Source organism: Nylanderia fulva, unplaced genomic scaffold, assembly GCF_048542155.1.
Source record: "Nylanderia fulva isolate GAGA-0341 unplaced genomic scaffold, ASM4854215v1 Scaffold4, whole genome shotgun sequence".
Classification (NCBI taxonomy): Eukaryota; Metazoa; Arthropoda; class Insecta; order Hymenoptera; family Formicidae; genus Nylanderia; species Nylanderia fulva.
Genome location: NW_028190476.1, coordinates 5,910,648 through 5,924,684, shown reverse-complemented (window position 1 = coordinate 5,924,684; position 14,037 = coordinate 5,910,648). Strand labels below are relative to the sequence as shown.

General features: G+C 34.6%; 1 protein-coding gene across 7 annotated transcripts in view; it reads left to right on the top strand.

Moving 5' to 3' along the window:
* Window positions 1-14,037, top strand: part of LOC114937766 (growth factor receptor-bound protein 14) — a 295,927-nt gene that overhangs the window by 90,481 nt on the left and 191,409 nt on the right. For all 7 annotated transcript variants that reach the window (XM_029311373.2, XM_085486113.1, XM_029311378.2 and 4 more), the window contains 5 exons: window positions 1,524-1,702; window positions 2,184-2,340; window positions 3,526-3,656; window positions 4,763-4,843; window positions 4,943-5,074. In XM_029311373.2, coding sequence (XP_029167206.1) covers window positions 1,524-1,702; window positions 2,184-2,340; window positions 3,526-3,656; window positions 4,763-4,843; window positions 4,943-5,074 — 680 coding nt within the window. The remainder of the gene's footprint in view (window positions 1-1,523; window positions 1,703-2,183; window positions 2,341-3,525; window positions 3,657-4,762; window positions 4,844-4,942; window positions 5,075-14,037) is intronic.

Here is a 14,037-nt window from a genome sequence, read left to right as displayed (position 1 = left end):
CAAAGAAATTGAGATATTCCACAAGCACGCTATGAAGGTCCGGAGGAAAAATTCGGATAGGACATTTCTTTAAAGAATGCTTCAATTTCAACATTTATAAATCAGTAACATTATAGCCCTAATATTTATATAAGTCAGTAACATTAATTATATGAAATTGGAATAAAGTTTGTACAACATTTAATATACTTTTTTACAGTTTTTTTTTTTTCATTTAAAAACGAGGCAAATTATATTTTAATAGTAAATTAATTTTTCATAAAAAGTTTTGTAGAGAACACAATAGAATATTTTTAATTTGCATTAAATGAATTTTTTATATATTCATATCTAACTGTTATATAAAATACTTGATTACAATTATTAATTATTGGATAACAAAAAAAATCATAAAATTACTCCGAAGTTATAATAAATTTTGAACTATTTGTGTGTGGTGTTAAATTTCATTTTTTATTCGGAAGATTTAATAGAGACTTTTGTATTGATTTATCAAAATATTTAAAATAAGTTTTCTGTGTTTTTCTTTTTAATTTACAAACAAGTTTAAAATCTCAGAACAAAAGAACTTTATAATAATTATGTGAAATATCTTTATTTCTGCTATTTTATATAATATAAATAATCAATCTATTTGTACATATGTTAATATGGACCATGGAGTGAAAGGTGAGGGATCGAAGGTCGGAAACAGACCGAGACTCATTCATACAACATCGGAATTTGTTGCGTTTCGTGAGATAGTCGATCGCCACCGGTTTATATTAGAGACCTGCATAAATACATAAATATGGTGTATTCAAAGGCTCTTCTAATCTCTGCCTGACTGCTGCGTATGGCGATTCCTCGGATTAGCATTATGCATAAATATTTTTGCTGATTTCCTTGTTAAGCGTTTGCAAAACTCTATGTGTATTATGTGCATTTTTAATATATTATCGTCAATTTAAAAAAAAATGAAAAGTCAGCGCGACGACGAATGCCGGCAAAAATTGCGCGCAAGCTTCCTCGCGAGGTGTAAATATTCGGGTTGCCATTTCTCTGCATAAAATGCGACGCACGCACACATAATGTATTTCAAAATGTCATAGCACACGCAATTATTTATCTATCTTATCTCCTTGTGCCTCGATATTAAGATACATAATTATTATATTCTATATGGAAACACGTCCGAAATCCGCTGCTATTTTTTAGCACGACGTTCGTTTTGTCCGTAATGTTTCGACATTCTTTATCGTTTCCTCTGTGTTTCTTAAAGCGAGAGAGGGCCACGTTTACTCACCGATAATGTAGTGGCTCTATTTTGACGTAGATCCCCATTTCCTGCGAAGCCTATGTTGTAAAATAGATTTTAGTACAGCGGGCTCGCGCGCTCTCTTTTTACGCCTCTTTACAATGGATATTTATATCAATAAATAGCGATATTTTTCTCATTTTTTAGTCGTGTGATTTTTTTCCCCTTTGTTTGCCGATCGCGAGATACGCCAATTTTTTTCCAGCTTCCTCTTGGGCTTTTACAGATTGGTTCCCGAAGATGTGCTCCTGCATCGATGGCAATTCTACGCTGTCGAACAATCGATCGGTCGGCCGGACTGCAAGTTACGAACGGCTAGGTTCCGATCTGACAATCTTCGAACTTAGCAGCCCGATGCGAAGAAGTCAAAGAGGAGACCAGGATTTAATCGACAGGGAAAGACAGGTTTGTGTCAGAATACATTTTGTGCTCGAAAAATCACTCGACTAACTGTCAGTTCGCAAAAATATTCATACAAGCAAATCTAAAGTAAAAATGTATATTTTGAATTTAATTAAATAATATGTATGTGATTTATATATATTACATGGTTTTTTACGGTATAATAAAAATGAAAAAAAAAATATATACCATCATACGGAGTAATCAAAATATTTGATTTAATATCGCAGTTTCGCTTTGTTTCTAAAATAGTTCATTATTATCATTTTAGTCATTCATATATAATAAATTTGAGTATTAATATAAATTATACCTAAATATTCGTTATTTATTTAAATATAGTTAAATTAGTAGGAACACACACAAGAGAGATATTATTTATACATAATTGACCGAATAGACTTAACTAAGTTAAAATTAGTTTAGTTAAGTCCATTTGATTAATTATGTGTAAGTAATATGTTCTGAATGTTTATTTAACTAGGAAGAATTGCAATTCTATAACAACGATCATTCTTTTACCACTGTGGCTGTGGAGAAAAATCTGCGAACGATCGATTTATGCGAGTTGCTCAAAGTCAAGAGAAATACGATTGGCTTTGCCTGGTCGATAATCGAGACGTGGCCGAAATTGGGAATCGGTATGTATACATGCACAGTAATTATTATAGATATCGATGTGTCGCTATTGAGTAATATTTATTATCTGTCTTCGCGATTTTTTTATCGGACTCTGTAACTCTAAACATTTTCCCAGGAATGCGATTAAGGATTAATCAATATGCTCTCAAGTAAACACAATTCTTTGTCATGGTCACGCGAATAGTATCATTGACCGTAATTTTAAAAGCTGCGATTATATCTTTTATATGATTATTTGTTAATTACATTCGGTTCTATTATTCGTCAGTTATATTTCATTGAGAAATTACTAGTTTCTCTCTGAACTATATTTTTTTAAAAGATACAAATATTTTGTATTTTATCTTTTTTTGTGTTTCTTACAGTTTTATATTTATATACTACTGAAATGTATTAGTGTATAATTTGTCATAAACGTAGTGCTCATAAAATTAAATGTTTATTTCGATATCTAGATTATTATTAACTGATTTTCTATAAATAACTATATAAAAACAAATATAATATTTATATTATTAAATATACCTAATATTACAGATTTGATTTCTTGTGTGATGAATAGTTTATAAAAATATTGGTGCGAAGTAAAAGGTCGATTATTCGTTAAAATTACGAGACACGTGCCATTCTTAAGAAAAGTAATGCGATGCATCGCGCTAATGCATTAAAGGAAAAAGTTGAATCGTCTAAATTTTCTCTATAATATTGACTCGGAACAAGATCGGAAATAACGCGTGCATAGTAGGGCGAAGGGATGGAGGGGTCGTAAAGACGGCACAGGGCTCTATAATGCAGCCGAGAATCAATAGCGGGCGAACCTCCAGGAGCTTGGTGCAGGTCAGAGACGCGATTCACCGTGTCTCCGTATATGGAATGTTTGTTTAAAGTTTCGGTCGAAATGTCATATTATTTTAGTCTAACATGCTTTCCACGAAATCGTTTTCTGCAAATTTATAATATGACGAACCGATCTGCCGCATCTATAGATATAAAATTCGCTAATAGAGAATTGACACAACTTTCTCGATATAAGAAATTAATAGCTTCACTAATTATTTGTTGCGCTAAAAAATTAATATCATAAGAACTTTTTTTAAAGACCGATAATAAGGAATTGTATTGTTATGCGAGATTATTTGTGAAAAATAATTCACAAGCAATCGAAATGAATGCTTCTGTTACAGAACGTACATTAGAAGACCATGAAGATATTTTTGCTGTTCATAAAGAACTCGAGATGTTCGCCTCGCGCTACGAGAGGAGGTTTTATTTCAGTGAAGACTTCCTGAAATATGAACCATTCATAGATCCTAAGGTAAGCAAGAAGATAAATAATATTTTATTACTTTGTTTAAAATATTTATTGAAATTTAATTTATTATAAGAGGCACACACAAATAAAAATCTGTAAAAAATTAAATATTTTTCGTTATTGTTTACTGAATCAGATAACAAATGATACGTGATAATTTACCGACGATTTATCAAGCAAATTCTGTACATGTTTTCATGATTATCTGGTAGAGGTTCAGATAACTGGAGTGTCCTGCCATTACCGACAAAAGTGTCGGTATGCATACCTAGTGAAATTTCTGCTCTCGCGTTTACCGACAAGTAGTGCATTTCCTCAGTTGTAAGTTCACACAGGTCGAAGATGGCGCTAGGAATACTTTTCGAGTATCGAAAGTAACGAAAGTTTCGAGAATTCGGTAGTATTGATTGAACGCGGTCGTGTCCTAGGATTTTACAGAATTAAAATCGCGTAGGATCATTTAAATTCAACGTATCGAGATACGAAAAGGGTACAAATGGCGATAGAAGTTGGATGTAAGAGATCTTGTAGGTAATATCTCGTTATTATTTTGATAGAAAAAACTGAACTTTGTATCGATGTCGATTTAATGGTGTTTTGGAAATAGATTCGCTAATGGTGGGTCGAAAATAGATTCACTAATTAGTATGTACTTGACTCTCGACATCAATTAGTGGTTTAAAAGTCAGTCAGCCGTGAGGTCATAAATTTTGTAACTTGGCCTTCGTGCCGATGATTGGCCAATTAAAGGATAACGAGCGCAGATTCTAAACTTCGGAAACTGAGCATCGTAATCAACGCCCTTCAGGATGAAAAAATCTCTTAGAACATTTTTATGTTTTAATTAGAAGATAGATCGTGCTTTTAATAATTGTGCTTCATCCATATAAAAATTTTTCAATATTTTTTAATAACTGTTCAACTATTTCCTGAATTTGAGATATTTGTAAAATATGAAACTTTTTATTTTTGAAATATTTTAGATTCATTTCTTTTTAAGTTATTTTATTTTCCCATTTTTTTTTTTTTTTTTTCAAAAAATTTCGAAATTCATATTTTCCAATATTTATTGTAAAATATAAAAAAGGCGATATTTTAATCTTTTGCAGCAATTCTTCCCTATCGATATGGTTATATTTCCGCGCGGAGAGGACAGGAGCACATTCACAGATGCTGATAGTGCACTAAGGGTGAGTGATTTCTTTGCCAATGTGATCGCTCAAAGTCAAAATGGTGTTCTGACTAAAATGGTAAATATATATATATATATGTTTTTATTTGCATTGCAGAATTATCTGTTACGGGAGGACAGCGAATGTCCACAAGTATTCAGCATGGTGTGGATGCGTCATGTAAACTCGAACGGCTGGAGAAAGATGTACATGCTGCTGCAAGGCCGGAAACTCTACACGACGAAAAAAGTAAGTCTGCATGAAAATTCACATGCTCGTTGCAATAATTTGCAATTTTTATGTCGCGTTTTTTAAAATTCCACACGTGGAATTTTTAAGTCGAAATATGTATGCAGTTGCTAATTTTCGACAAAAAACTGTGCTTTCTATGAATCATACGTACAGTTTTGAATATAAATTTAAAACGAGTTTTACGGTGAAAAAAATTACTTAACATTGCCGAGTCGCTTAATTTAAATATATCCATATTATCTGCAATTTTACTGGCTAACGTATCAGAATACAGGAAGACGTTACATAAAGAGAAGCACTGTTTCTCGGTGTTAATAAGCGAACACCGCTTACGATGATTAATATGTTAACATAAAGTGATGGCGAGTTTCTCTTCTTTCATACGCTCGATTATCTTTATGCGATCACGCTAGAAAATCTCGCGAAGGAGATCGAGTTCTTACTGACTCATCGTCGGTGAAACGTTCTTCAAAGTCCGCGTAAGCGATTCCTAGGTGATAAACACTCGTCGGACTGTACGTGCATTGCGATCGTTCTCGCAGGTGCTAACACTTTTCTCAAGGACTTTACGGAGCTATCCGTTATGGATGAGTCACGACGTCGTCGGCAATTTATTTATAAGTCATTAAGCGACATTAACATGTAACAGCTGGGACGCTTTTGTGGCAAAGATATGACACAAAGAATGCACTACGGTCTTTTTACGACTAAAGTAAAAAGAACAAAAATCTTATCGAAATACATACATATTTAAAATTATCAAGGCACATGAATACGCTGCGAAATTTCTCTGACAGTTTAATGTTGATGATTTATTTAATTTAATTCTGCTTTATTCGCCATATGATGCAATAATTTTTTAAATATATTTTTATTTTATAAATAAATCCCCAATATAGGATGGCGAGCACCTTATTCTTCCTCGCCTTTCGCGAAATTGTTCCGTCTAGAGTTTGACGGTAATATTTGTTATCTGGCTCAGTCATTAAATCAATTAATTTGCATAATTAACACGTGGGCTACACCTTCGCGGTTCATTCGCTAACCGCAAAGCAGTCATTTTCGAGATAACTAGCGGCTAGTTAATGTACGGTGATTTTGAATTCAGCCCGTAGGCGTGGCGCGTCGGCATCGTTTGTTTTAAAATTAATTTTATTCGATTATCGATTCCGCGCGTACGACCAGCAGCCGCTGGATGGTGCGTTCGCCGTTAAAACTGACGCGTGGAATGATCGTTTTCGCGGCCGCGCTTCCGAATCGCGCGTCATTAATCGCCACGTATTAAAGCCAGAATCGTATCGGCGAACGAGCGCGATTATTCGAATATCCCGAAGAAAAAAAATCCATTTGTCACGCGCGCATAAAATATCGAGTGAATTACGACCGCGATCGTTTCACGGCTGGTGATACATCTAGTTAAATAACGATAGCGCGACGAATTATTACAGACACATTCGTGTACACAGTTCGACCGCGCCACGTGAAATATTATCGCTGAATATTCACCCGTTATCAATGCTTCGATAGACGCGCGCTAATATTATATTTACGCGCTGCTGAATAAAAATATCTAATGTATAATTTACTTTCTACAATTCCATCGATATTTATTCCAAAGGTAAGGATATTGACACGTGACATATTGACTCTGATTAAATTTATGCATTCTTCTTTTTTAAACACCGCATATTATGCAGGTAAGCTATTATTATCCAAATATGTATATTATTAGCGGTGATTATTAATGAAATTAATTATTAATAAAATTTCCCGCGCGAAATATATATACGCGCGGGAGTGCGGCGTTTATCTTTCGTTCTCCTCGTCTCGGAGAACTGGTTTGAGACGCAAATTGATTGGTTTCGCGTCGAGGCGCGCAAGAATATGATTTAATTATTTCAAGCTCCACCGCTTCCGACGATACCTGATATCATCGGCTAATATCTTATCGGACGAAAGCGTTGTTCCGTAAAAAAAAGCCTCGACCCGTCATCATTGTTAGCCCGCTTCTCGCTCCGACACCTCGGCACAAGAGGTCCCGCAAGCACGTCATTAGTGCGATACGCGATATAATCTCACGGTGAAGAGAAAAAGATAAAACTCGCGCAATGACAAGAATACGGACGACGATGACTCACGATAGAGCCGCGTATCGCGATTCGAGCTTATCGGTCCTCGATTACGACGACTATCGCACATGCAGCCGCGCAAGCTTCGCAGTTTCTTGCAAATCGGATTTTCCTCATAGATATATACGAGTTCCCGACGCGCGTTCCGCACTTTTATCATGTTTCTTAGCGAGGCGTTTCGATATCGCTCTTATATATCCCTTTTTTTTTTTCGAGGGACGCGATCTTTTTCTCTCTGCGAATCCCAGAAGTTTATTTCTGAAAGTAAGTTTAGTTGAAATTTTATGAGACGTTCAGCGAACTCGGCTTGTTCGAATAAGGGTTAATTACTCCTGGAAAGTTTCTCAACTACATCTTTTCTCGACCAAAACGTCAAGGCAAAATGCCTCGCGAAATACGCTCGCAATTACGCCTCTCTCTCTCGATCGATCGATCGATTCGGTAATTGCTCTCGCCGAAAGGCGGATTTTCCGCCAATTTCTTCGCCGGACGTCATTTCCCTCGATATTGTAGACATACATTAAAGACCACGTGCAAACGTTAATCGCTCGCGCGGACTGAATCGCGGGCATTGTATGGATATTCGCGCACGTATGCGTTCTGCTCGTTCAATTGTAATCGCAAATTGCAGCACACCGTGCGGAATTTCATTGTTCTTCAAATAATTGTCTCATTCCTTAGCAGTTTAGCTTTCCTAATACGCCAAGTCCATCGAGAAGGAGCATGGGCGTCCGCAGAATTTTTTCTAGAAAGAGACAAGAAAATTACATTTTTTTTTCTTAAATTTTTAAAATTTTATATATTTTATTTTCATTTTTTAAATATTAAATATGCAAATAAATTCCAGTGTTTGTTCAAAAGAAGAGCACAAATTCTTAATTTTTTTAATGATTCCGTCGAATTCAGTTCTTGTATAATTTAGTCTCTTTTTCTCCGACTTTGCAAGAAAAACGCTCGAACCTCGCGAAAATGAAATATTATAATTACTGAGGTCTGAATGCGCGACGCGTCTGGTTTCTCGCGGATGCGTATAAAAAGATGCTGAATAAAGAGCGGAGGATAGGAAGTTCTCGGGGCGAGAAGGGAGGTAATGGAGAAGAACGCGACAATTGTGTGCAAAAGCGAGGCCGGAGAAAGGTATACCCGATGCTAAATGATACGGTTTTAGGAGCGTCGTGAATAATCCTTAGCAACCTTAGCGTTCGCGCGCCGTTATTTCGGTCCTCTTGGCGAATAATTTATGAACTCTAGCCGCGCGCGCGGCAGCCTTATCTCGAGCAACTCGAGATATCCCCGGACACGATATATGCCCGCTTCCTCTTAATTTCTAGCCCGCACTCCGTTCCTCAGGGAGGTGTCATCGAGAGACGTTACCGAAGCTTTAACGTTAGACCGTCCCTTTATGACGGTCGTTCGCCGCGGAGAACGAGTCTTGTTTATTGTTCTTTGCGAACGGTAGCGTATCAACGAGAGTGCCGCATGTAATATGCACATTCAATATACGTTGATGCACTTTGGAGAGCCAGAATAAACCCGCGTGCTCTTATCATTTTCTTGTCGCGCGCATATACATCTTTCAAGATATTGATTTATCGCGGCTTCTATTTTACGTTTACGCTCGCGTCAGCGTTGCGCATCAGTTGCTGCAAGCTTTGTGGAAATCGGCACCCTAAAATGCGAATTTTTCATCAATTTTTGTCCATTTTGCAACAAAAATAAATTAAAAATGCTCGTGATAAAATTTATTCCCTTTTTAATTTTTTTTGCATAGTGGACAAAAACATTATCTATGGACAAATGTGGGAAATTTTGGACAATCGAATGCCATATCAATTTTGTAAAAAGTCCTGGTGCCAACTTCACAGATCTTCAGTTGCATAAATACTACGAGATCCTCTCCTTATTTTATTCTAAATTATATTACATAAAATTTTTAAGCAAAAGATGTAATTTTGCATCTTTGAATATTTTACGTTTACGCTCGTCAGCGTTGCGCATCAGTTGCTGCAAGCTTTGTGGAAATCGGCACCCTAAAATGCGAATTTTTCATCAATTTTTGTCCATTTTGCAACAAAAATAAATTTAAAAATGCTCGTGATAAAATTTATTCCCTTTTTAATTTTTTTTGCATAGTGGACAAAAACATTATCTATGGACAAATTTTAAGCAAAAGATGTAATTTTGCATCTTTGAATATTTTACGTTTACGCTCGTCAGCGTTGCGCATCAGTTGCTGCAAGCTTTGTGGAAATCGGCACCCTAAAATGCGAATTTTTCATCAATTTTTGTCCATTTTGCAACAAAAATAAATTTAAAAATGCTCGTGATAAAATTTATTCCTATTTTAATTTTTTTTGCATAGTGGACAAAAACATTATCTATGGACAAATGTGGGAAATTTTGGACAATCGAATGCCATATCAATTTTGTAAAAAGTCCTAATGCCAACTTCACAGATCTTCGGTTGCATAAAAATACTACGAGATCCTCTCCTTATTTTATTCTAAATTATATTACATAAAATTTTTAAGCAAAAAGATGTAATTTTGCATCTCTGAAGGAGCGTTGACAGATGTACACAGAGAGAATTCTCCCTTAAAATTTACCTTAAAAATCATGATAATGATGAGATAATATGAGATAATATTAGAAGAATTTTATAAGATTTTCTCTGATTAATATTTACCACAATAAAAATATATAAAATATGTTCGATAGTAAAATGTATTAATATTTTTTATTGTCGTAAATATTAATCGGAGAAACTCTTATAAAATTTACCATATTGTCCCACGATTACCATGATTTCCAGGATAAATTTGAAGAGAAGATTATTTCCATGTATGTACACTTGCTTAGAAAAATAATTAACATTGGATTTCGATAGAATACTCTAAATTATATTACATAAAAGTTTTAAGCAAAAGAAAAAAAAACAGGATTTAATTTTGCATCTTTGAAGGGCCGTTGACAGATGTACACAGAGAGAATTCTCCCTTAAAATTTACCTTAAAAATCATGCTAATGATGAGATAATATGATAGAAGAATTTTATAAGATTTTCTCTGATTAATATTTACCACAATAAAAATATATAAAATATGTTCGATAGTAAAATGTATTAATATTTTTTATTGTCGTAAAATTTTGTCCCATATTGTCCCACGATTACCATGATTTCCAGGGTAAATTTGAAGAGAAGATTCTTTTCATGTATGTACCTGCTTAGAAAAATAATTAACATTGGATTTCGCGAGAAATCATGTTCGTGGACTCGAACGATCGTATAAAATGAGATTAGTTGCGTCTATAAATAACTTGTATTAAGTAAAAACACGGACGTTTACGTTCGATTTATTGAAAGTCGCGCCGATGTCCGACGTTTTTATTGCCAGGCAACTCTCAGGATTCGCCATCCCGACTGCGTTCAACCCTCCGGCTTTACCCCCGCGGAGTCCGACCTCATCCCCGCTAACCCCCTTTTTCATTTCCTCCCTCGCAGTAACGGGCGTGGCCCCGTTATCGCGGAAACGTACTCGCGACGGCAGGATAATTCTCTGTCCGCGCTACGTACGATCAATTTTATCGGCAAAAAACTTCCGCGAGGGACGATTCGGGAGAGAAATATTGCGCGCGTTTCCCGTAGAAATATAAATACTCTTTCGCGCTGGGCTATCGGCGGCCTTAAACGAGTTTCGTTACTTAACATAATTGCCGCGAGAAAATGTCTCGCACGTGAATCGACTTGGGTGGGAGAGAGCTCGTGCTTTACGATTGCGATGCTTCACTCTTCCAATTTGTCCTTACTTCTCTCTAAATTCATCCTAAGTACGGTAATTGCATTAACACGTGATGCAGTGTGCCGTTAAGTCCCGAGAGAGAAATGGCCGATCGTATATAGAGATCCCTGAAAAAATATCGCGAACGCCGCGCCACTTTTTCCAATATTACGGGGATTAACAGAATTTATTTAACAAAATATTTGAGGGGAGAAAGAAAGAGAGAGAGAGAGAGAGAAATTATAATAATTTTCAGGATTATTATGTACTCTTATATTTTTTTATCTACGAAAAACAACGAAATTCGACAATATCAGGGTGTCCAGTGGTCAGGGAAATCTGGAAAACCGGGCATTGTCAGGAAAAAGTCAGGAAATTTTACTATTATATTTATCTGGATTTTTTCACATTATTCTACATTTATTTCAATAATTTGAAACTTTTTATTAAATAAATTCAAACTTTTTCTCTCAGCACGCTAATTTTCTGTGTTATTAAAAATTGATTCATCTATAACGTGTTCCTTAATTTATATTTTCATCGTCGTGTTATTTTATTTCAATGTGTTTGATAGAGACAAAATTAAAAAATTGATGTTAAATAAAAAAGGTGATTATTTAAATAGTTTATATAGTGACACGTTTGCTTCAATTATCGTACATAATGCAGATTGTATAATTGATTTAAATTTTTGTTTTTTTAACTTCCGAAACTTTTCATTGTTCACAAAAATATCTCAAGGATTTCATGATTTAACATTTAATTGATTCATCAAATAGATATACATGCAAATGATATATTTGGAAAAAATAATACCAAAAAGTCAGGGAAAAAATAAATTTTTGGTCTTGGAAAATCTGAAAAAGCCAGGAAATTTTACTATTTATCTGGATTTTTCATATTATTCTACATTTATTTCAATAATTTGAAATTTTTTATTGAATAAATTTAAACTTTTCCTTGACTCTCAGCACGCTAATTTTCTGTGTTATTAAAAATTGATTCATCTACAACGTGTTCCTTAATTTATATTTTCATCGTTGTGTTATTTTATTTCAATGTGTTTGATGGAGATAAATAAAAAAGGTGATTATTTAAATAGTTTATATAGTGACACGTTTGCTTCAATTATCGTACATAATGCAGATTGTATAATTGATTTCAATTCTTGTTTTTTTAACTTCCGAAACTTTTCATTGTTCACAAAAATATCTCAAGGATTTCATGATTTAACATTTAATTGATTCATCAAATAGATATATATGCAAATGATATATTTGGAAAAAATAATACCAAAAAGTCAGGGAAAAAATAAATTTCTGGTCTTGGAAAATCCGAAAAAACCAGGAAATTTTTTTCATTGAGTCTGCTGGGCACCCTGAAGACTTACGTTTCGCCGTTCGCTTCAATTTTTCATCATTCGAGTCTTGTGCGGCGAACAATGAGATTATGTAACGCCGTGGCTAATCCTCGGAGCGTTCGCTTTTGCCGTCACCAACCGGTTTGACGTCGAGGAGCGAGAACCTTGACGCTGTCAATCTCGATTTAAGTGTAATGACATCCGCGCGGTGAGACCGATAGCTAATTTCGATCTGACCCGATAAGTTAGTACGATCGCGAGGCGAAGCGAATTGAATTCAAAGTAAATACATGCCGGTATCGCGATACGCGTGTGTACGATATTTTCCGACAATGCTTTTCTTAACGTTGCAAAAGGAAGGCGAAAGAGAGAGGTGGCGACTACTTTTATTGCCGCAACGTTAACGATCGCAATTGTGCTCGGCCGTCATTATTTACGCGTTACTTACACCTCGCCAAGAAAGATGATCACCGTTCGCGTTACTGCGTTTACTGTATCCCCGTGTGGTCATAAAGAACGCATTTCGCAAGACATAAATTACGGTGTACGATATTAGCCTGTCGCTCGGTACGAAACTACATTGTGTTTTGTTTTAGATATATATGTCATTATCTTCATTATCGCCAATTTTCCTCCAGCTCTTTATCCCTTTTTGTCTCCATTTTCTTTTTGTTTTAATATGGAATATACATTTTGTTACACACATATAAAAAGATCTACGGAGAAATACAAGAAGGGACATTTCCAGTCTTTTACGTTTGTATAAACTCGGGTGTCTAGCAGTCAGGGAAATCTGGAAAATCGGGGAATTTTATAAATCTGGAATTGTAAAGGGAAAAAGTCAGGAAATTTTATTATTCATCTGGATTTTTTCACATTATTCTAGATTTGTCTCAATTTGAAATTTTTTATTAAATAAATATAAATTTTTCCTTGACTCCCAGCACGCTAATTTTCTGTGCTAAAAATCGATTCATCTACAGCGTACTCGTTAATTTATATTTTCATCGTGTGTTATTTTATTTCAATGTTATTTTATTTTATTTTATTTCGTCGTGTTATTTTATTTTAATGTGTTTAATGGAGACATTTATATATTTTATAGTGACATGTTTGTTTCGATTATCGTACATAACGCAGATTGTATAATTGATTTTTTATTTTTTTAACTTCCGAACCTTTTCATTGTTGACAAAAAAATCTCAAGGATTTCATGATTTAACATTTAATTGATTCATCTCATAGATATATGCAAACATATATATTTGGAAAAAATAAAACTAAAAAGTGAGGAGAAAAATAAATTTCTGATCTCGTCGAGGAATTTTTTTCATAGAGTCTACTCGACACCCTGAAATTTTATTCGTATTTCTTACTTCGCATCTGTTTATTGTACTCACGCGGAGAGAATTTTCTCTTAGAATTTACCCTGAAAATCATGGTAATCGAGGACAATATGGTATTGGAAGAATTTTATAATACTTATCACAATAAAAATATTAATATGTACGTTTATATTTTATTGCGGTAGGTATTACTATATTTATTGTAGTAAATATTAATCAGAGAAATTCTTCTAAAATTCTGGCAACATCCTATACATCTTTGGATTTTAATTTGCATTTGTAACGCAAGGCTTTTTTTTTTTTTATTATTGCATCCACGTTCGTTACTCGCACATTTTGCGCTATT